This window comes from Phaethon aethereus (genome assembly GCF_964289735.1).
Source record: "Phaethon aethereus genome assembly, chromosome: 17".
NCBI classification, from domain to species: domain Eukaryota; kingdom Metazoa; phylum Chordata; class Aves; order Phaethontiformes; family Phaethontidae; genus Phaethon; species Phaethon aethereus.
The window spans coordinates 82967-107951 of NC_138593.1; the positions used below are offsets into that span (position 1 = coordinate 82967).

Consider the following 24985-nt stretch of genomic DNA (forward strand, 5'->3'; position numbering starts at 1 on the left):
AACAACACATCTCCTTCCATTTCAGGAAAACATGACTATTAAAATAATGTGTAGGAGTTCTGCTGACTACCTCCCCCACCCCTTCCATCTTTTCCTGAATTGGAGATGACGTCTGAAAAGGAGCATTTCCTTCAGTTTGTTTTGCTTCAGTAATTTACAACAAACCTTTGAACAGTGAGAATCTTGTTTATTTCTGGACACGTGTTTCTATAAAAGGCTTTTCCCAGACAGGCACAAAGGCTATCACAATCAGCAATCCTGAATCAATCTGGATAAAATATGAAATTCATTGGCACGGATGCTTCTTTCTTCATTCTCTTCACCCTCACTGCTCATTGGAATGCAGGTGAGTGACTTTCAAAAATTTTGCTGCTTTTAACTAAAAACTTTTTTTGACTTCTGAACTTCAGAATACACACCTTGGTAAGAAATTACTGATACCATTTGTAAAAGCTAAAGCAAAGGCACACAAGCTGGCTTTTACTGGCATGCTGTCATTTTCAGCCCCTTCCTCTGTAATTTACAGTAGGACAGTGGATCTTTTTTGTAAGTAAAGAGACAATCTGGAGAATGCAGTAAATCTTTTTAAAGACACAGAACAACTTTGGCTAGCACCGTATATTGAACAAGCATTTCTACCTCTGTCACAGGCAGGCTTTCTGGTATAGATTGAAGGTTGACTTTTATTTCTGACTGGCTACCGTTCTGTTCTGTCCTGCCACCAGAGCGAGAAGCCTTTGCTTGATCTGTCCATCCTACCAAAAAAACAAACAGCCTTCCCTGTCCCCCCATGCATACACAAAAAAACCACTCAGCAACATTTTGATAGAAGCTGACGTACCTGGAACTACAAGCAATTGCTCTTCAGCCCCATGGAGGATGACTGTAAATTCTTTCTTCCTCTCCTAGTCTTGTTCAAACATTGTTAATGACCTTTGAGGAGTAGGTGAATCCAGCAGCTTTTGGGACACATTAGATTTCTCCTTCACAATCCACTAGAGTCGGATCTGCTGTGCTCTCAGATTAAGGAAATTCCTCCTGTCTCAGTCCCACATATGTGGATACTGCTGTTCCCGTTTGTAGGTACAGCCAGTATGGAGGCTGAGCCACTACTGCAAAGAGGCAGATACACATACTACACCCACCACATTAACACAGCCAGCCACACAGGCTAACACAGAGCAGTGCTTTTACTGGCATCCAAATAAACACAGACAGCACTCCCATAAACCTGCACACCACCCAGTTCCGTTCCTCCTCTCCAGCTGATCACAGTGGACCGTCACTAGCAAAAACACAAACACACCCTTTTTCTCCAGGTTCACAGACCCACCACATTCACAGATACCTTGCATGCTAGCATATGCTTTAAATTTGCCTATTAGCTAAGCCTGAATCCCAAGTACCTTACATGGTCAACACCTCAGACCTTGGGTCTTTCCAAGTGTGGGTCTGCTTCTACTGACTGGCTAGTTCATCCTGAAGTTCACTTACGATTACCACATGTGCGTGCGCATGTGCACACAAGAAAGCAAGGTGACACAGAAAATAGCAACAGGATTTAATAAAATGTCTATGGTGATCAAGTGCAGGGCTCACTCTCAGAAACGTACTGACCAGCAGCTTGTTTAGGTGTGGCTGACTCCTTTTATGTTCCCTTCTCTCCATTTTCCCATGCTTGTTCTTCTGCATCCACCTTCACACCACCCCTTCTTTTTGCTTGTGTCTTCCCAAATAAGCAACGCTCCCCTAATTACTTTTTCATCATTGGTCCAAATTTTGCTATATCCATGCCCAAATTTAGAATTTCTGATACTTACCTAGGTAATCTCAGCATTGCATGGTATTACTGATATAGTTACCCAAGCTGCGTTGCCCTTGCAGGATTCTACTCCCCAAAAGATTCTCACGGCTCCCAGTTGTCTGTGCAGCTTGTCCATCTCACTTAACTCCCCTGTAACTGTTTGTTAAATCCAGCTGTTCCTCACAGTGTTACTGTAACATCTGTCAACCTCGCACTGTTTTATTTGTGTTGAGCAATTTTTCATGTCATGTTCAGTAATTACTCATGGTCTGTTCAGCTAGACCTCAGTCAGACCTAAACCATGGGCCTAGTCATCTGTCTGTGTACCTGGTCATCTTAACAGCTACCTTATTAAGGTCAGACTCAAATAAAATGCACAAAAGAAATAAATTTCATTAGCTTTTCATAATCTCATGTTGGAGCACTATTTGTTGCTAATGTTAGCTTTCCATTCATCCAAGAGCACTAACCTTCTGTTCTCATTGATTCCCACGTAGGGTTGACAGTGATGGGACCCCATTCTGTTTTGCGTAAGACCTACTCTCTCAGAAATACATACAGTTAGTGACACTCACCGAGGGGCTTCTCTGGAGATTTATCTTTCTAACAGATGTAAAAATACCCATGGAGTTGGTGAAAGTATGTACTGGCTGGGAAGTAAATAACTGTATTTTTCTATTCAAAATGGAGCAACCTTAATACGCAGGCAATTACAGCCTTCACCTAAATGCATTCCTAAACTAACGCAACCAGCCTACTTCATTTATTTACAGTAGTCCTTTAAATTATGTACTTCTGTTTCAGAAAACATGTAGAAGCGTTCAGTAACATTCCTGACTATGTTTTTTTCTTCCTTTAACAAGGAGCTCAAGACTCTTGCTCACACCGATGTGGGGATCTGCTTGGTACCTGTTCTTGCCAGGTGACATGCCAGTCATTGGGGGTTTGCTGTCCTGATTATAAAGAATTTTGTCTTCAAATTTCTCCATACTCAGGATCTCTGATGGGAGGCAAAGACTTTTTGATTGAAAACTCAGCTCTTAATGCCTCTTCTGTGCTAACATGCAGGTAGGCCATGATTTTATATTCCTCTGCCAGAGGGAGGTGAACCTTTCTAATTCCGACAATAGGTGATTACCACTTATCTATGCAGGAGTGAAAATTTACTTTGTAATGTTGTCAGAATCCTGAAACATGCAAAGGTTCTGCTGACCCTCACCCTCAAGGATACATGTTGTCTGCATTTCTACACAAGATCATTTCACTTAGGTTGAGTTCTTGTGCAATACAATCATTACTCTGCTAATTCTTCCCTTAACATATCAAAACAGTGACTTTTCTAAAAGAGCTTCCTTTCAGGGCTCTTTGCTGTCAATTTTTTTTAGTATTGCTATTTTGTGAAAAAGAAGTATTCATTTCTTAATCTGAATGAGAAAAGAATGAGAAGGAAATGTAGGTAGGACACCTTATCTTTCTCCTGTAAGACAAAGCTGTCGATCCTAAGCATGTCAGCCTGTTTCACACTTAGGTACATGTGTCACACATGCAATACATACAGTACACTGAATTTTACTGACCCCAATGTCCTGACGTTCTTTCCACAGAAGGTTCCGAGTGAGATTTTGGCATCCTTCCCATCTGGATAGCAGAAAACCTGAAAAGATTTTTAGTTCTTCATCGGGAAAACTTTTGACCCAAGCATTCATTCCATATACAAGCCAACTGCGTACTTTGAACTACCTGCACAGTTGCATTATCATAGCCAATACAAACTTCAGTGCAGACAAGCACAGATACTACTTCCTGGCAGGCCCCAAGTTCCTATGGGTACTAGGAGTAGCTATGTAGTCACTATACATCAATCCTGAAGAGTCACAGGTGGGATTATACTTTAGCACACCGGGTAAAATCCCTAATGGGAAGCAGATGGTTAGATAACGAGCAATGAGTTCTGAGTTAATCTTTGCAACAGAAATTCTAGAACAGCATGAAATTACTTTTGTTGCATTCATGGGGTTTACCAGAAAAAAAAAAAATCAGAAAACCAGAAATTTACAATGCCTGCATATCATGGTCAATGTTAGCCACCCTGTAAACCTATTAATCCTATAACATCACCTTTGTCTTCCTGTGGTCCCTTTCTTATTTGCTGCTAATTTATCATGCCCCCCCCCCCCCGTAATTAAATAGTAAATCTAAGGCTTGGGTATTGCTGTGTATTTGTGCAGTGCACAGCAGAATCCACACTGGTGTAATAAGCACAAAGTACACACAATTTTTTCCAGTTTATATTCACTGCTGCGAGCAAAACAGTCATGGGACTTGGAATGATCTACCCATGATACAAGGTTGTTTAATGAAACACAACTGAGATATTCAGGGTTTTTCTTCTCTCAACAGTGACACTGAAAAGTGTTTTCAACATCAACAGGTTCAAGAAGAAAATCAAAACCAGTGGCTATGTTGCTAAGGATGGAAAAGCCCATTGCATCTCCCCATTGCTGTATGAGACTGGTTTCATCCCTTTTGAAGTTTCTGCAGATGATGGCTTGACATTCCCATACTCTGGAACTTGGTTATCAGGTTACTTAACTAAATCTACAGTATCCCTCTTCTTCCTATATTCTTGCTCCATGGATGCAAGATAAGGCAAATGGTGCCGTACTGGTGGATAAAAAGCTGGACATGAGCTGGCAATGTTCACTCGTAGCCCAGAAGGCCAACCATATCTTGGTCTGCATCACAAGAAGCGTGGCCAGCAGGTCGAGGGAGGTGATGCTGCCCCTCTGCTCTGCTCTGGTGAGACCCCACCAGCAGTGCTGTGTCCAGCTCTGGAGTCCTCAGCACAGGAAAGACATGGACCTGTTGTAGCAGGGCCAGAGGAGGCCACAAAAATGAGCAGAGGAATGGAGCACCTCTCTTACAAGGAAAGGCTGAGAGAGTTGGCATTGTTCAGCCTGGAGAAGAGAAGGCCTCAGGGAGACCTTGTTGCAGCCTTCCAGTACTTAAAGGGGGCTTATAAGAAAGACAGGGACAGACTTTTTAGCAGGGCCTGCTGTGATAGAACAAGGGGTAATGGTTTCAAACTAAAAGAGGGTACATTTAGGCTGATGTAAGGGAGAAATTTTTCACACTGAGGATGGTAAAACACTGGAACATGTCGCCCAGAGAGGTGGTAGGTGCTCCATCCCTGGAAACATTCCAGGTCAGGTTGGACGGGACTCTGAGCAACCCGGTCTAGTTGAAGATGTGCCTGCTCATTGCAGGGGGTTCAGACTAAAACGTCCCTTCCAACCCAAAGATTCTATGATTATGTAAGGCTTTCCTTTTTGATCACTTTTCTTCTTCCTTAACAGGCTGCTTGACCTCAGAAAAGTCGTGCTTGCTGCCCTCGTGTTAGTTCATATTTTGAGAGATGAACTTTCACAGCAGTTGAGTTCTGCTGCTATACAGTAGCAGCAGCATTAACTTGTAAAAAGTCCTGCTTAAAAATAAATTAGGTTGACCAAAACAGTTCCCTTTTTGTAGCTATTTCTGTCGGAAAGTAACTGCATCGTGGTGGTGTAATTTAAGGACTACAGACATTAGTAAGGGCTGCGTTCTCTCAGCTTCAGCTTCCTCTTTTTATATCACACATCCTGTTAGAAAACATACACAGGAGAAATACTGCTAAATTTTAAATAATATAGTGGCACCTTTTCAGAGCTATGCAAAGCAGATGTGTCATTAATCCTTTTTTTCTGTTCTGTAATGCAGTACATCACAGCAAAGTTTCGGATGGAGAGAAATGCACATTGGTAAATGACACAAAATGGCAATACTATGGCACCCCCAACACTGATGGAAACTTAACTCTTACGTGGACACACCAGGCACTTGCAGCAACCCACATCAACATAGAAGTCTGGGGATACCAGGAAACAGGTAAAATGACACTTTTCCTACATGCGCACAAGCAGTCATCACGTGTAACTTACGTGCAGAGCTCTGCACAGCATGCGATCGCTTTCACTGAGGCCTCAAGAAGAGATCTGCAAGTATAACTCATGACAGTAATGTCAGCTTTGCCTCTTCATTTATATATGGATGGAGACATTTAATTTCAATCTTGTAGTAACTGTTCTTTTCCAGCGTCCGAAACGATTTTCTTCTTCTCTGTGACAGGCGACAGTTACTCGGAAAACTGGTTGGCTGAATGGAAATATCTTTATACTTTGGCAAGAGAAATCTCCAATACTGGGACGTTTTCTTTCCTTCCTGTACCTGCTGAAAGAAATTACAGTACGTGGGACTTTGGAATCTTGAGAATGATACCCAGCAGCTATTCTGATGGGCAGAGGCAAGTACATGACAACATTCATTTATCATAGGTACCTTATTATTGCTTCCTATATTAAAGCTGCTGTCTCCTTTGATGTTTAAAACTGGGACTCAGGCTCCATTTCACAGAAAAAATGCGGTGAGAATTGGAAGGGCAAAGGTGAGAAAAACTCATGGGTTGAGATAAAGACAGTTTACTGAGTAAAGAGGGGCGTCTATGCAGAGGCAGTAATGCAAAGGCAATTGTTCACCACCTGCCACAAGCAGACCGATGCTCAGTCAGTCACCCAGTAAGGGCTGCTTTGGAAAAACTCCCCTGCGGTTTTAGTGCTGAGCATGATGGCCTATGGCATGGAATATACCTTCGGTCAATTTGTGTCGGCTGTCACAGCTGTGTTCCCTCCTAGCCTCTTGCCAACCCCTATCCTCCTCCCTGGAGGCCTGCGTGAGAAACAGAGAAGGCCTTGACACTGTGCAAGCACTGTTCAGCGATAGGTAAAACATTGGTGTGTTATCAGCACTGTTTTGGTCACAAATCTAAAACATGGCACCGTACGGGCTGCTATAAAGAAAATTACTCCACCCCAGCCAAACCCAGTACCCTTGGCAAATGAGGACCTGCTGATTTCTTTTGTCACAACTATGGAGGAGGCCCTAGCTGTGGAACTTTTGTCACTGCAGCCACAGGCCTTCCTCTGCATTTAATTTTTTTCTATTTTGTATGCAGGCCTTTGCATTCCTACAAATTTTATGCCCACTTCCGTTTATTTCATGATCTTTGGTGATTTGCCTCTGTAAAGTGCTCCATACATATTCTGAGCTTGCATAGATGTTTGTTCATAATTCTTCCATAGGTCTGCAGTTTTTGATGTAGGTGGTGTAGCCCCTCTGAATATATAAATGCCACCTCTTCAGTGTTAGAACATATTACTAATACATCAGAACTTTTTTTGCATTTAGAAGTCGCTACCCACAGAAGGGTAGCCTTTTACTCTTTCTAGAGGAGGTGTTTATTACACTTCATGTATGATTTTTTTTCATGGGTGGAGAGCAGAATAGACTGGGAAAGCTACTTCCAATCTTCAAGAATTCTGAATGGTTTCTGTATTGTCATCGGACCTGATACTACTGGGGCACATGGTTAGGTTTTGTTAAAGAATCCAGATGTTCTTCATTCTGCCCTAAATGGAACTACGATGTGAAAAGGCACGAATAGAAAACCTGTCTCTAAAAAGATCCATGTGAGCCAGAATCACAAATGCTAAAATGTATTCTGATTATTGCATACTTGATGCATGCTGTCATGTCACCTTCTAAATTAGGAAAATTTTGATTTGCTGTAACTTTTTGCAGGAAAAAGAAAGCGGTGGCCTTTGTAATGAAACAACAGCTCACAAGTTGAGAGATTCTTCATAATTATAGTTAGTGATTAAGACACAGTGTTACTGTCATAACAGTGCTTGTTCACCTATCAGATCTATTTTGTGGCTCTTTTTTTTTCCAGCAACATTCCATCAATATGGAGCAGAGAGCATGCATTGGCTTGGCACCTTGGGAAAGACTTCAGAAATGACCCAAATGCATGGGCAACTGCGAAATGTATAGAATGGGACAGGAAGGAGGAGGAGCTTCCAAACTTCATGGAAGAAATTACAGATTGCCCTTGCACCTTGGCACAGGCAAGAGCTGACACTGGCAGGTTCCATGTAAGTTATTAATTGATCCCTCTGGCTTATTATGATTCCAAGTAGAAGCTTAGGGAATGCCATACTCCCCACACATCCCTATTCCCTGTCTAAAAGTCATCACAAGGAAATGAAATTATATTTAAATTTGCACAAGTAGCACGTCAAACTACAGAGGCAGATACAGCTTATCCAGGCAATATGAATTTAAAAAGTGCCTGCAGGACAGCAGATGGCAATCACCTTCAAACAGGGAATTAAGACAATAGTTCCAGTGGTAGATAAAAAACACTGAGGGAGGGAAGCAAGCTCTGTGGAGCTGGGAGCAGGGATGACTTCTTCGAGATCCTACAAGATGGCAGTCTGTGTTTGTAGGCAAACTATGTTCTTCCTATGCTGGAAGAAGCAGGCCACATTTCTGCCTAGTATACCATAATTTGCTGCAAATTCTTCCGCTTTGTACTTCAGAGCTCAAGTCCACAGCCATAATCCATTATTTCCTGTCTCCTGCTTCCTTCCTTCTTCTCAGCTTCACTTTTAACAAAGAACTGGCAAAAGCTAAGAAATCATTTGCCATTTAGTCTACGCTGATCTGAGGACCAGCTAGGGTAACTTCCTCTCCTATATATCTCAAATATATCCTCTCCTTATATCTCCAATATATCCTACATATATGTATCTCCTATATATATCCTATATATATCCTCTCCTTATAGCTCCAATATCTCCTATATATCTCCAATATATCCTCTCTTATCAATATCTCCTCTCCTATATATCTCCAAAAGGTGACAGTGTGTTTATGCCTATTAAAAAAAAAAATTAGGTAATTTTTGTTACTATCCTTTCCCGGTTATGAAGCTTCAAACATGATGTGTATTTTAAATGATACAGTTAAAAGCACATGAAGAAAAAAATTAGATCTAGTGCACTGCTTCTGTCTAAGAACATAGGACAGAAGTTAAGTTTAGTCTGGCGTGATCAGTGTTTGTTATGCACTTATGGTTGGATTCCCCATCTAGCTGCATCTGTTCTTCAAGGTCTGTTGTAACAGACTGCAAAATGCTCAGGTTAAACTAACATATTGCTCCAATCACTTCAGTATTAAATTCACTGTTTTTCCTATCATTCCGTGCTACCCAACACACAGCCGCAACCAGTTCATTTAGACTTTACACATAGAGACAAAGGATTGGGAGAGGACACAGAAACAGATAGGACAAGGGGGAAAGAACCCCATTAAGCATGAGCATTGATCTTTTTCAGACAGATTATGGCTGTGACATTGAAAAGGGGAGTGTGTGTACTTATCACCCTGGCGCTGTGCATTGTGTAAGAGCCATTCAAGCCAGGTAAAGAAGTTTTTTAAAACTGCTTTTTTTTCAAGACTTGTTCCGCCTCAGAGATAGCAGCGTCACAGAAGTCATAAAGGTCTCTGGACTCTCAACTCTCAGGTGCATAGCAACCATTTCCCTCTTATTCACATATTGGCCCTCATTGCTGAGATGAAGTTAAGGCCTTAGATTTAATAATTAATTGCACTGTGCTAAACCTTAGGATACCTAAACAAGCGTTTTGTCTCAAAGAGGTTTGATTAGGCCTGATTAAGCCTTTCTTGTCTACTTAATTTATAATCATAGAATCATAGAACAGTTTGGGTTGGAAGGGACCTTTTAAGGTCATCTAGTCTGACCCCCCCTGCAATGAGCAGGCACATCTTCAACTAGACCGGGTTGCTCAGTCCCGTCCAACCTGACCTGGAATGTTTCCAGGGATGGGGCATCTATCACCACTCTGGACAACCTGTTCCAGTGTTTTACTATCCTCAATGTGAAAAATTTCTTCCTTACATCTAGGCTAAAAGTACCCTCTTTTAGTTTGAAACCATTACCCCTTGTCCTATCACAGCAGGCCCTGCTAAAAAGTCTGTCCCTGTCTTTCTTATAAGCCCCCTTTAAGTACTGAAAGACTGCAAGTTCAACAAGTTATTCTTGGCACTCTTTCTTTCAGAGCAACTTTAAAGAGTGCTATGTTCGTGTAGCTTTAAGGCCTACAGAACTTTCTTACTGCCTTGGTTAAAAACCCCTCCGTCCCTATCCCTAAACTGGTCTAATTTATAAGAACAGGGCCGGGGGGAGAAGTCTAACTGGGAGGTATCTCTGGACGTCTTACAAAGCTTGGCCCAAAACATTCAGCTATATCCATAAAAACACAATAGGTAACCTCTAAATACAAATGGTCTTCACAGAGCTGAATGATGACTTTCTTCCCACTGCTTTTCTCAACCAGTCCCCAGTATGCAGCAGGACAGCAGTGTTGCTATGACTCCACAGGGACCCAAATCCTCACACATGACTCCACAGGAGGCAGCACACCTGATCGAGGCCATGACTGGGGTTCACCACCTTTCATGAAGCCTCCCCGGATACCTGGCTTTTCCCATTGGCTTTATGATGTCATCAGCTTCTATTACTGCTGCCTGTGGTCTGATAATTGTCACTTCTATATGAAAAAGCGACCCTCCAGCGACTGCAGGATGTATCGCCCGCCTCGAGCTGGTAAGGGCTTCAGAATTCCATTATGGAGTGTAGCTTTTTGATACAGTGTTGGCTTTTAGAATACTTGTGTGTGTATGTATGTCGGTTGACAATGGCGAGGGTACAGTGTCCTGCGGAAAATTTCCATGAAAGATTTCTATTGATCTATGAGTGGCAAAATCTCTGTATGTTTTTTGATTGTCCTGTGAGTTTTTGTGCTCTTTTTGCTTTTAAAAACAGCATCTGCTTTCGGGGATCCTCACTTCCTCACATTTGATGGTCTGAACTTCACCTTCAAAGGCCAAGGAGAATACATGTTGGTAGAATCTGATCTCACATCCCTAAGAGTATAAGGAAGGACACAGCAGGCACACTTTCCCAATGGTAAGTTGGTAAGAGAGGAAGCAGTGATGACAAATAATAGCTTCTGAGTTTGCTTGATTTGCACTTTACAGCATTCCTCCTGTCTTCTGCAGTCTTCTCCTTTTTTGCCAACTTGTGAGAGGTTAACCTTTTCAAGCTAATCAGAAGGAAGACAAAATGTTTGGGAAAAAAATAACTTCCTAATCGAAGATTATTTGCTAATTATTATGAGTAATGGAAGTGTGGGGTTTTCTGTTGTGTTTAAGAGCTCAAGAAAACAATTCTCATTTCTCTCCATGTCCATTCCCATCTATACCCAAACATAAGGTCAGTTCTAGGAATCGGCAGAATTCTGGAACTAGAATCTAGTTCTAGGCATAGCTACCAGCTGATGAATCTTGGTAGTATTGTAGCTGAAAATTAATAGAAAGCAGGTAAGTGTATGCCCTGCTTTATTTTCTTTCTGTGTTAGGTGTATATGCATGCATTTGTTGACAGAGCAAAAATGTCCCACAAGAAGCTGAGAGAACATACTTTGGATGGGGGAAAAGTTTTTTCTAGGCACCTCAAGCTAGCAGAAAAGTACAGAATGTCTGTTGAGAAGTTTGTTAAAGGGGGTGGGTTTTTTATGCAGAGAGCCTGATTGTCCTGGTCATTTGGCTTGTTCTTGTAAACGAAACCTAGGGCAGAAGAAACTTTCTGGAAGTACCTGTGGCCTTCATCATTTGAATGGGCAGATTACAAACCAGCCTGTAAGAAGGAGACGATTGTCATGTACCTGCATTTTAAAATGAAGGAAAAACAGAGTACGAAACAGCAGAATGGCATTGTGTTTCTTATGACAACCTGAAAAGCCTCATGTCGGATACTTTTGTTTATGCTTTCCCTGTATCTAGTGCTATTTTACAGTGCGCAAAATAGAAGGCTTGCCTTCCTGAAGGAATATTCCAGACGGCCTCAGGGGTGCACTTTAAGGATTTGGTACTTCTGGTAGAATTATAAGGATGGACTAAAAATTGTCTGTGCATTTTAGCACTCACATAGACATGAATGCTTATACGGAATATCACATAGGCTAGGATGGAGATCATCAGGGAAATATGTTGCCCTTGATAGATTTTACTGTGTTTGTAGTAGGAGTGGTATGAGTCACTGAGCAGCTCATTCTGAAGATCAGTTTGTTAAACTTTTGTTCACCCTGTTTTCTTTTTCTGTCATGCCCTCCCTGAAATTATCTTTGATTTTCCCAGACCTTATTCACAGGACTGAATATGCACGAAGGAGATCAATCAGTCTTCTTGTATAGCTCAGCCACTGCCATTGGGATGAAGAATTTAGAATTTCCAGACTTTTTTAGCATTAAACATTCTGCTTTCAATATACTATACTGGTAGGAGACTTTTACTGTGGGTTTTTATGTGATTTATATGCTTAGCAATTCCCTCAAATATAAATAATCATATTTAATTGTTTTTAGGAAATATCTGGTGGGTTTTTTTCTTGAATTATTATAACCTTCCATATTTACTTTATATCATGTTGGGTATTTTGGGGGGTTGTTTTTTTATTTGAAAGGAACTGGGGCTCAGGTGACAGGCTTGTCTGCAGTGGCCATGCAGGAGAACAACTCTGATATAATTGAAGTACGCTACTCGGATCATTTGAATCTGGAGGTCCTGTTGAACCAGAAGGTCATCAGCTTCTCTGAGCAAAGTTGGATGGACCTGAAAGGTTAGTTACAAATATCAGCCTTGTAAGCTATTGTATTCTGATGGAGCCTGAGTATAGTTGAAAATATCTCTAGATGCATGCTTTGTGACTCTCTCTTCAGTGTCTCTTCAGAAGACACTCTCTTCTCTCTCTCTTTAGTGTCCTTTTGCGAAACAGGCTGCAGGTCACTCCAAAAATTATGTAAGGAGTGAAACAAAGGACAGGCAGTGTCCCAGCTCATTAGACTTTCAGTTCAGTTACTGCCAGATTGGGGCAGAATCAGTGGTAGTGCACAGTTGGCATGGGCCTTGCTGAAAGAAATAAAATTTCTTTTTGCCTACCTGGCCTTGTGTTTCTGTGCATGGATTCCTCTGGCCTTTGAGACTGATGACAGCTACAATATGGGCAGGAATATAGCCATGAGAATTATGGGCTACACATCTCCTTCCAAATAGCCATGGATCAGATGTGCTACAGAGAAGCACACCATGGTTATCTGCGTTCCCATGGAGAGGTGTAGCAGGGAGTCATGGTTCAGGTAAGTGCATGAGAACCTGCAACCTTCCTGCTTCTCGTCAGCACTACTGGCAGTTAGCCCAGCTGTAACTGGAAGCACCTATGGTGTGTCCAGGAAGAGGCAGAGTCATCTGATTTGCCAGTAGGCCGGACTGTGGCACGTTCTCCTCTCCCTGAATGTCCAAATAACATAAATGACAACCTTTACCAACACCTGGTGCTTGCCTGAACTTTCTGGGATGTAAGAGGAGTATGAAGGGATGGCATGCAATCCTGGCAATGACAGTGAAGTGTTTTAACGGATGCCTTCAATGCCCACATCTTCTATGTCCTCATTCAGTGGCTTGTAGAGCAATGGTTTTCCTTCTCATCCTGTGGAGGGTGAATGGAATTAAAAACTTCTTAGTCAACATCCTGCTTTGAGCTTACTGCATCTAATGCAATGAAATCTACGAAGCAAAATTAAATATAGTAAAATATAACCAAAATACATACTCAAATATAACTGAATTTCACATTCGCCTATCAGGAGCTCTCTCGATCAGTCAGATATTATTCCTTTATTTTTCTGATGAAGACTATAAGTTGACTTTTTTTTCCTCCGGGGTGTGATCATTTGATTAGTCTTTATAATAATTGGACAGATACTCTAAATGTTACTAGAGTTTTAACAGTAAGCTTCCTATTCAGCAGAGGAAGTTTTATGTGGCTGGTAATTTGTATTCCTCAAATGGCTGGAAAATATAATGAAGAGCAGAGGGAAGGCTACATTGACAAGTAGCTGCAGAAGCAGAGAGATGCAGGAAGGAAAAAAAATGGAAAGAACAGTGAAGGGGCTTGGAGAAGAAGCCATATTAGGGAGGTCTTGACAAGACAATAAGAAGCAGAGGAAACCTGTGACCACTGAGAGCAGTGCTTCCAGCTCACAGCCCCTCTCTGATGTAATCATGCCAGATCTTAAAAGTTTCCGCTCTGGGACACTGGCAGAAGGAAGTGCAGCTTTTATCAACTGTGGGCCTTTTTTAGCTACTACTCTGTAGTAGCCTCCCTTTAAATGCTTCTCAGAATGTAGCCCACAGTGGAAGGGAGGAAAAGCTTTATGAAAAATGGTTAAAACTGATGACACAACAGTCTGTTCACTATGGATGATTAGCTGTTTTGTCCTCTCATTGTTATAGGTCTCTTTCTCCATTCTACAACTGATCAGGACATCACAGTGATGTTCTCTTCTGGGTGTGGAGTGGAAATAAGGGGGAGCGGAGGATTTCTGACCCTGACAGTTCTGCTCCCAGAGAAGTTTATGAATCACACACAGGGTCTCTTTGGGATAATGAATGGCAATATAGAGGATGAGTATACCTTCAGGAATAAAACCACCATGTCAGTTCATGCAAGTCCCCAGCAGTTGTTTGAGTTTGGAGCTAACTGTAAGTAATTTCTCTGGTCTATTATTACATTTTCTTTACAAATTCAAAATAGCTTCTGATTTACAGACTAGCATATGAAGTCTGTGCTAAGCAGCTTACACTAGGGGAAGAGAAGGAAGTAAGAGAAGTATGCCCTCCTCTCCCTTACCCAAGTAGGTAACATACCTAGCCGAATAACTGAAGACAGAACCATGATGGAGCATCCTGCACCTTGTTCCATCAAGAGGTAGAGCTCATATTTCACAGCTTACACTTTCAGAATTCCATCTACTATTGTCAGCATCACCAGACTAAAGTGTTACAGAGGTATAGCAATAGCCAGGGCCAGCTGTCTTTTTCCAGAATATTAGCAATGTTTCCATTAAGTACCATGCTGACAATTTAAAAAATCATTTATTAGATTGCGCTTTACTAATTGTCCCTTTAAAAAAGGGGTGGGGGTGTGTATGTAAAAGAATGGCTACTTTCATTTAATGAAAGTGATTAGGCGGCTATATATAGCCTGAAGCATTAGACTGGTCAGCATTCCTCCTGACATCAGGTTAGGAAATGGGCCAGAAACATGGTGCAAAAATCTCTGTATCAAGCACAGTGTAGCCATACTCCAGGATTCAGATCATACTGAAAAGTCTCACTGTTCCCACTTCAGGAAGTTTCTGATTTAACAGAGTGAAAATAAAAAGCAGGGCCATGGCACACATGATAAATGTAGGGACACGCAGGATCAGAATTTGTGTTGCCTGTAATGTTTGGTTTAACTAGCTCTCTCTGAAGTACTTCTTTATCACCATTTTGCCAGCAGGCATCTAAAATGATCTTTATGTAAAACCATAGCTACACAATTATTTGGATCTAATCTTAAGTAATTGATCAAACACCAGATTAACCAAACACTAACTTCAGTGCTAAGTTAAGATGTTGCATATGAAAAGGAAAATAATCTTGAGCTGAAAGGAAGCTTCCAGGGCTTCGTAGGTCTCTTCCAGCTCTAGTTACGTTTACATAAATAAATACTTGGATTAGTAGCAGAAGGTGGTATAGGTATGCAGGCAATGTTACATATGAATCTCTCTCTCTTTCTCCATCTCCCAAGGGGCTGTTGAAAATGGAACTTCTCTCTTTACTTATGACACAGAGTTCTTACTGAACAATTTCTTTTATGGGGAAAAGCACAATGCTTCCTTTCTGCCCGTGTTCTTTCCTTATGAAGACCCTGCTGATCCCTTGGTGAAAGAGATGATCTCGGTCTGTGACTCTGACCCATTTTGCAGATTCGATGTCCTGACAACAAGAAGCCTTCAAGTGGGAAGTTCCACAAGACTATCTCATCAGAATCACAAGTTGCTGGTAGAACATCTAGAGCCAGGTGATACAACATTCCACAATGCATCCATCACTACAGTTCTTTCTGCAGGGCATCTAAGTAGTTAACACTGTTCGAGGAGAATTTGCTCAACTATAGGTTCACACACCTGTCAACAGTCTTATTCAGAGGAATGGTCCTTGTACCAGGAAAACTCTCCGCTGGTAGGATACTTAGACAAACACAAAATAAATTTCTTTCCTTTTTTCCCACTACTATACCACTGTGTAGAATCCTTATCTTAATTTTCTATGCCTTCACCTGTCTTCCTCGGACTTAGAAGTAAACATTTTTTAAATAAATCAGAAAGTATTTTCTTTCAGTTAGCCTAATAATTTTTGTCTTTCCATGAGTTGTCACTTAAAATGCCATTTGAATCATTGTGATGGAGATTTGCCAGTCCAAATCCAAAATGCTTTAACTAGATACGTCTCTTTTACTAGTGATCTCTTGTGGCTGGCTGGATCATCCAACCAATGGAAGAAAGAATGGAACTAACTATTTGCTGGGCTCAACCATCAGTTTCGTCTGCAATCAGGGCTATGAACTCACTGGGTCAAAGGAAAGAATTTGCCAAGTGACAGGGGCCTGGTCTGGAGACACACCCAGTTGCATCTTGAGAACAGGTCTGTTTCCTTTTAAATGTTACAAATGGACATTAAAAAAATCATTACCACGAACAAGGCAATCTCAGTATACGATGATGGCCTTTGACAAAAGAAACCTCTCTTACTTGGGAAGGCATTGGACATGAGATCCCTGGGTTTCTAGAAAGACTAACATTCAAATCTAAATACCAGATGGCTTATGGTGGTTTTTTTGTTTGGGATTCGGTGGGGTTTTTTTCATGTATCTACTCTTTCTAAGGGTTTAGGATTACATGTTTTCCTTTCTGTAGGTTTGGCTGAAAGGAACTGGTAGGCGTGCTTGTGGAGTGGGCAACCTAAAGTAAATTTCCAACTCAGTCTTAGAAAAACAGGAAAGCATCATACTTAGCTAAAAATGATTCCGTAACACAAAAATACAAAGCCTACAAAAAGAATCCTTATTTACATCATTATTTTCATGTAATTTTCTTATGTAAATGTAATGTTCTTTTAGCAGCTTTATAAATATGTAATCTGTGCATACATGCATACTCAGAGAGAACTAGACATTATTGAGATCCTTCAGTATCCACATAATTTGAGTATTTTTCAAGTACAAATGATGGCACAACACCCAACCATTTATTGTCATCCTTTGTTCTGTCATCACTAATACAGTTTTAACTTTCTTTGCAATTAACTGGGGCTAACGTATATCCAGTCTGAGGTGTCTGGAGGGTGGGTTATGAAGTCACACATTATCAAATGAGTGCCTTAAGAGAAACTTTGCCGAAAAGGACCTGGGGCACTGTGGACATCTACTTGAACACAAGCCAGCAGTGTGCTCTCGTGGCAAAGAAGGTTCATGGTCTCCCAGGCTGCATCAGGCAAAGTATTGCCAGCAGATGGAGGGAGGTGATCCTTCCCCGCTGCTCAGCACTGGTGAGACCACACCTGCAGTACTGTGCCCAGTAGTGCATTCCTCAGCACAAGAGAGACGTGGACATGCTGGAGAGAGTCCAATGAAGGGCCACAAAAATAATTAGGAGAGTGGTGCATCTCTCCTATGAGGAAAGCCTGAGAGAGCTGGGAGCTCTTCAACCTGGAGAAGGGAAGGCTCGGGATGGGTAGGGGTGGATCTTATCAATGTGTACAAATACATGAAAGGATGGTGCAAAGAGGACAGAGCCAGGCTCTTTTCAGTGGTACCCAGGGACAGGACCAGAGGCAATGGACACAAACTGAAGCACAGGAAGTTCCCTCTGAACATCGGGAAACACTTTTTTACTGTGAGTGTGATCAAGCACCGGCACAGGTTGCCCAGAGAGGTTGTAAAGTCTCCCTCCCTGGGGATATTCAAAAGCCATCAGGATATGATTGTGGGCAACTGACTCTGGGTGGACCTGCTTGAACAGGGGAGCTGGACAAGAAGACCTCCGGGGGTCCCTTCCCACCTCAACTGTTCTGTGATTCTGTGCTTCAACAGCAGACACAGCCCACACTTGGTGAAGGCTTCCACTCTTTCTTCTAAAGGATTATGTTGTCTCAAAATACTATATATTATTTGATATCAGTAAAATAATTGCTGATGATCTAATAGTATTTAGTATAAATAACATACTTTCATTACATGTCCTGTCACTACTATTAGATTATCAATTAAACAGGGATTGCTGGATTTAGCAGCAGTTGAGCTGTGTCTACGATTTACAGGAAACTGCCCAATATTTTCTAACGGTTTCAACTTTGTTTTATTCATATGCCACGTACACTCCAAATGTCCTCAAGATGGCAATGTTTGAAAGCACTAGGTTGATACAAGGCCACGTGGCATGTTGAAGCATTTTAATGCTGAGTTAATTGTTCTGAAAGTACTCATCAGATAATTCATATCAACTGTTTCTCCATTCTGAGCACCTTCCAAAGAAATGTGGAAAGTGCACAACACATCAGCAATGAATTCTTGCCCAGCTGATGCATTTCATCAGCCTCTGCAGGCTTGCACCAATTGCTTGTTCATTTCCAATGCAGTTCTGCACATTTAGTGATATTTGTGAGATGAACTGCAGTGAGTTTAGGCAGCAGACTGTGGACTTTAGCATGAAAAATAATTATTGAACATTTGCACATACAAAACAGGGAATGTTGCTTAACTTTAAATAGACGAGTGAACCATTGCTAGCCATCAAATGCACTGATTTTCTTCATAAGGGCCAATCTCAGTAGTGATGCTATTTGGGAAGGAGTGAAACTTAGAGGTATATAAAAACATTTCTGTTTCATATGGTAGACCAGAGCATATTGAATGCTTTAGTTAACTGTTGAAAATATGAGAGATTCAGAAGTTTAGCAGATAATTTAGCATGCTTCATAGTTCACAGTAAGAATAGATCGTCTGTCGAAAGTCTGAGAAGAATGAAATCTTTACAGAGTAAGGCCAGATCTTAAAAAGTCAGTGGCAAAACATTTTGCCAAGCTGAAAGCTAAGAACATTTTTCCATTGCTGCCATCAACCGCATACGTACTGGATAGGAGCCAGTCAGTCTCAATAAGCAAACCGGATGCTGACATTTACACTGAGAAAGGGGGGCAAAAAGCCAGCCCTAAGAGATGGGAGGGAAGGAGTTGGAAGATACGCAGAGATTAACTGCATTCAGAATGATGGAAACGTGCTGCAGCCTTATGGATAAGCAAACAAAACCCGCAATGTTTTCCAGCACATGGTTTCCTGAAAGATGACAAAGAACAACAAGATGTGAAAGAATTTTATTGATCTGATTGTGACAAAGACCTTCCTTACTATGTGATATTTGCGGTTGTAGTTCATTTGTAATGTGAGCCAAAAGTGATTATTTTTATCAGCCTCAGGAAGTTGGAGTATGGCAATGCTGCCCATAGCAGCAGGATACTGACAATACTGACAACTGATCAAGACAATATAAAATACAAATTGCATACACAGTTCCTCATCAATATTTTTTGCTGCTGTGCCCTAATAATAGCATTCATATCTAGCCTTGTTCTTCCTTTTTCATCATAAGATATGTTGCTCAGTCTCTGAGAAGGTTATTTTATTGACAAGTCCAAGTCTCTCCAGAAAAGATAGGCAAAACAGTCCAAAGTTCCTCTCACATATGTCTAGACCTGTAGTATTTTTATAGCATGCACAACTAGTACTTGCTTTCTACTAAATACATTTCTGCTGCCAGTGTAAGAGACAGTTGAAATCCAGTGCCAGTTTTCCTTGTGCTGATTCTGAATTCAGCGTAAGTACAGAAAAGGTCTTCGTGTTGGCAAAATCTGTTGTTACTGAGGTCAGTTTTCTTCACTGTTTTCCTCTTGACACAGCAGCATGCTGACGTTTCACCAACATTCATTTTATGTAGCCCTGCGACACAGGGCCTTCCTGATGACAGGAAAATGCTGACAAAATTAATGGACAGCACTTCCAAATTTCTGGGTGCCTGAATGGGTGACCACTGACCTAGCCACTGTGATTAGTGGTCACGTTTTTACTTCCAGCATGAACTATTAAAACACACTTTTTCAAATTATTTCTTTCATGCTGGTAAAGAACACAAGGCCCAGCCCTCTATTATTCTCAGCTTCCAGGGGTACTTCTTTACAGTGCTGTGCCCATTACACTTGCTGCAGTTTTGTGGCACATCACATTCAAGCTCTGTATTGAAAATCACCCAGGTTTTTTTAGTTGCTATATGCTTCTGATTTTCAAAAGCTAGAACAGTTAAAATAAAGGCATGAGTACTATGAAAACTGGATAGGAGAAGAGATGGAAACAAGAAAATGGAACGCCTGTTATTTTGCAAAATCCATTTCTGTATTTGAAATTTCAAATACAAATTATGCTGTTGGGCCTGCATATTGTTGCTTTTGAGTTTTGCTTCCTTGAATTAAAGTTTCCATGGAAATCCTCTGCTAATAATTATTTTGCCATGCTTCTAATTACAATCCCACTGCAAGTCTTGCCAGTACCACAGCAACCTCCCTTCACAGAATATCACACGGAGGAAGAAAATGAAACCATCCAGCAAAAGCAAAAAGAAAAATCTAGTAAAATCAGAAGTAAAATGCAGCTAAAAATTATAAAATCTTAGCAATATACATACATATAATCTGTATGTGACAGACAGTAATTTGGTGTTACATGCAATCTGGTTTTGTCTGTCTTTTGGGTTGTTGGTTTCTTTTCTCCTCCCTCGTCTTCTCACTTTTGGGTTTCATTTTCCAGGCTTAGGCTCTGTGTAAATATAGTTCTTTTTGGAAAGTTGTCAGAAATCTCATTTGTCTTCTGCGCTTTTTTTCAGGTGAGGATGCCAAAAAACTTTAGGTCTTCTTATTATGGAATTGTTGTCTGTCTCTCGTTACCAGGAGCCTGGCTGCAAAACATATTAAAATCAAGAAATATAACTTGAGATTATAAATTAAATAAAAGATTTCACAACAGAGGCAAATCACCACTGGACCAAACTACCAAGGCCAATGGTGTGTTCTCATCACTTGGCAGAGACAGGGTAGCTGCCTGTAAGGTGTGTGTAAGCTAAACAGAAGTTTTTGAGGCTTGTACAGAAGTTACTGGATGAAGGACCAATGCCTGTGAAACAGTTTACATATCCCACTTCTTTCCTTAAACTTCAGTATAAGATAATTAGAAACCAAATTATCTATTCTAGTATCACAGAAGTGTCTGTTACATCACTCTGCCATCACTGTGTGCTAGGCCGTATTTTGGGTAGTTCTTCCTGCAGGCATGACTAAGTGATGGAAGGAAAGGCTGGCAAAAATGCAGCCCAGATGCATTAAAGCTCAGATGCGCCACTGCTCACCTCTCTCTAAATAGGCTATGTGCTCCCTGACGCATGCATATAGTGCTATCACTAGGTGCAGAAAAAGGGCAGAGCACTGAATCTACTTTGACCTTAGGACACCACAGTGTCTCAGAGCCGAGGAACTATACTTCTGTTTGACTCTCTGATGCTGAGCCTGGGACAAAGATTGCTCACACTGGAACTCGCAGTTCTTCAGTGGTGGTACTCCAGCAGGTATTTTCCTGGATACAAAATTCAGGAAGCATTGTTTCTCCCAGACAGTTCACTCCAGATGCTGCATCTCCCAAACTTTTACCAAACCTCTTACATGTCATGAAAAATTTATTATGCAGTCATAGAATGAAATTGACACTTTTAGCATGTTCATACTGTCTGATGCAGTTCACTGTACCCACGTCAGAACAGTCACTTTTGCTTTCTTTTACACAGAGTATTAAGCAGCAGAGGCAGTTTCAAAATATTAATGCCAAAATAGGGGCAATTTTTAAAGCAATCAAAAAAGGAAAAAGGACTGAAAACCTGTCAGTTGTTGGGATTGGCAGTTCTACATAAACATTGTACATTCATGATGTTGACTACATATTAACCATTAGCCATCCCTTCTTTGTGTTAGAACAGCTTTTGCAGCCACCTGCCCTAACTGTCAAATGTAGGAATTATGTGAGTTCCTACTCTTTACCAATTTGTTCCACAAATAAAAAGAACAGTAAAATTAACCCTATATGTACAATTTTAAAAATTGTCACATTTCACTACATTCAAACAGATGTGAAGAAATGTATCAATGTCTTCCTGTTTTGTTGTGGTTGGTCTATGTTTTTCAGATATCAAGCAAGTAATTCTTCTTGGCTGTGTATTTGGAATAGTCGGTCTTGCAGTCCTGGCACGTCTGACTTTCTTATGCAGAAGGGAGAGGTAAGATTCAATTGAACTGAAAACACAAATGAATCTGCTAAAGAAATAGCAAGTGTTATGACCTTTTAAATAATTTTTCTCAATGACAAAGAAATCAAACATGATATTTTCCTGCTACTATCTTTTATAAAAAATATCAAGTCTGGATAGTCCTTGCGTCCTGCCGGAAGACTATGAAGCAAAGTTGGAATTGTATTATCAGGACACGCAAACATGTGATTGATTGATTGATTGATTGAGAATGAACAGGACTTTTTGGTCAAAATAGTCTATTTGTTGAGTGATAAAGCTACGTGATTAAAAGCGTTCTGTTTCAGGTGTACTCATGATACCAATAGGTAGAATTGATGTTATCACCTAGGGAATGTATTGCATGATACTGTAACTTTCCACATATCTTTGAACATATTCCCACTTTTAGGCATGCATGAATTTGCCTAGGGAATGCTTATATGTCTCTTGTGCCAAAGAGGTGAATAGAACTTTAAAGATATATCAGTTTGCTGCCTATTCTTGGAACCTTTTTACCACACAGAAATAAAGTCACGATAAAAACTATGACATTTTTAAAAGAAATCTCTACAAAGTGTTATGTGGCTAGTAAATTACTTCTTTGAGGTTTTAGTCCTTTGTTTTAAAAGGTTGTTATGATTTCATACGTTCTGTATATAATTCATTCTGTTAGCCAGTGCTAACCAGACACTTAAAAAAATATTTTTGGCTCCATGCCTTTCTAACAAGTTCATCACTGCAGACACTCTTGAAACAGAATCCATGGTAGCCATGACCATCACTGAAAATCACTGAAAATACAGCCCATTGATTCTGAGGTCAATCATCAATTAACCGTGTCTGTCAGAGGGCCAGAGACACTGCTAAATTTTGCCCCTTCCCTTTAAACCACATACACATTGTTTTCTACACTTCACAGAGAAAACTCATACCCAAAACACTTTTTCTTCCTCCCCCGTATAAAAATATATGGATACTCAACAAAGGGTAGATAACTGCAGCAATTAATGTTTTTTGCATGCATAAAACCACATAGACAAAGGACGCCTCCTATATTTGCCAAATTTTACACACACAAGATTCCCACATATAAAACCAACTGGTTTAAAACACTACTATTACAGCTGCAAAAACTCACATTTGGGAGCAGCTAGCAGAACTGCTACCCTGAACTCATCATTATACATCAAAAACTAATTTAAAAAATATAATTAAGCAATCAACCCTTCTAAACTCTTGTATATTTTGCAAATCTGTAGGTAATTTTCATATGCTACCAAAATCTTATCAATTTAAAAAAAAAATTTGAGGGACTTTATTAAAGTCCATAGCACTCATTGGGGCTGTATTTTTGGATAGCAATAGAGGATGCAGTCCTTTGTGTAGCTGTAACAATTTTTGAACAGATCAATTTTAACTAGGGTTAGCTTATTAGACAATTATTGAATCATGAAAGTCTGTCATCTACTGTATACTCTTCTGGATCTCAGGGTAAATATAGCTCTTTCTTTGACTAGCCATATGTTTTATATAAGGAGGGAAAGAAGTAGTCCTACATAGTGTAGGTCTTTGAAAACTTCTGCCTCTGCACGCAACTCTGACAATCATCCTGAAGAGGAGCTTGTGTTCACAGCTAGGACCATACTTAAATAGTAAGATAGAGTGAAATATGTTAAAAAGCAGCAAGGCTAATAGAAATATACAAAAATCCTAATAATTGAATGCTATGTGCTTTTTTATTTGTTTCTGTTTTAACAAACAAACAGGGGCTATATTTTCAAGCTTTCCACAGACACCTTTCTACCCTAGAAGTGAAAGATAAGTTTCTCAGACAATCACATGAATCTATGAGCAAAGATTGTGGGGGGAGGCGGGGCAGAATCACAGTATTTAGAATTAAAATTGCAGGAAATCAAAATACCAAGGTGCTCAGTAAATTCATTTATGCTTTTCCCTCTCAGTTAGTTGTGAGTGTTGCTAGGTAGTCACAAATGTATCTATTAATATTTTGGTGATATGTTTCTCTTAGGGAAAAAAAAAAAGCCAATGTAAGGTCCAGAATTTACAACTGAATCCCAAGTTCCCTGCTCATGCAGACTTTTTTCCTCTGTCTTTTTTGTACTCAAACCCCAACCTTCTTTCCAGACCCTTCATTATCAATGTTTTCAAACCAGTGACATTTGCCCAGTTTCTCCTTTTGCTCCTATGCTCTATGGTTTAGACCATCATACTAGAAAACAGAAATTGGTTGTTGCACAGGGATAACAACAAACCTTCAGTATTCTCTAATTTCATCAAATGTTGCTCAAATAGAAGGAGTGCTACATATCCTTCAGTCACTACTTCTGGTAATGTAAATATTTTGAATCTTCCATAGTGTATAACTGGGGAGGGATGTTAGTCCTTGGGAGAGTTATGCACTGGAATTACACAGAACTAGTACTTTAAAAATCAGTGCAACGTTACTATTCCACCTAACCCAATATTCTTCTCACCTTGATTTAAGCAATGACATTATGGTAACTATTTTAACGATCATCTCTAGCTTCTTTTTTTTTAACTTTGTCTTTTCTTCCAAAGACACAAAGGCAACCAGAAACTTGTTTCAGAGGTTCCAGCTGTATCTGAACAACAAACAATGAAATTCCAGAGGAGTTTTTAATGAAATAGAGAAAAAGCATAGCAGAGGATTAAATCATCCACAGCAACAAAGATAGACTTTCGAAACATAAACAATGGATTTATATAGTATGTTATCATTTGATTTCTGCTTTCAATATAATCAGTGTTGAATTGTATGGGAAATGCTAATCAACTTCCTGGGATTATAGCATGGCAGGCTCAGCCTTCTGTCTGTCACGAGCAAATTATAATGCTTCTGAAAGCATCCATCTCAAAG

General features: G+C 40.4%; 1 protein-coding gene across 1 annotated transcript; it reads left to right on the forward strand.

Moving 5' to 3' along the window:
* Window positions 1-279: 279 nt before the first annotated feature.
* SUSD2 (sushi domain containing 2) lies at window positions 280-24748 on the forward strand (the record flags this gene model as incomplete). The annotated part of the gene is given in 16 exon segments (XM_082007672.1): window positions 280-346; window positions 2668-2872; window positions 4236-4387; window positions 5561-5728; window positions 5969-6143; window positions 7629-7830; window positions 9076-9161; window positions 10099-10367; window positions 10587-10696; window positions 10700-10730; window positions 12285-12440; window positions 14114-14362; window positions 15456-15728; window positions 16169-16351; window positions 21984-22074; window positions 24667-24748. Coding segments are annotated over 16 exon segments (2499 nt in total).
* Window positions 24749-24985: the final 237 nt, after the last annotated feature.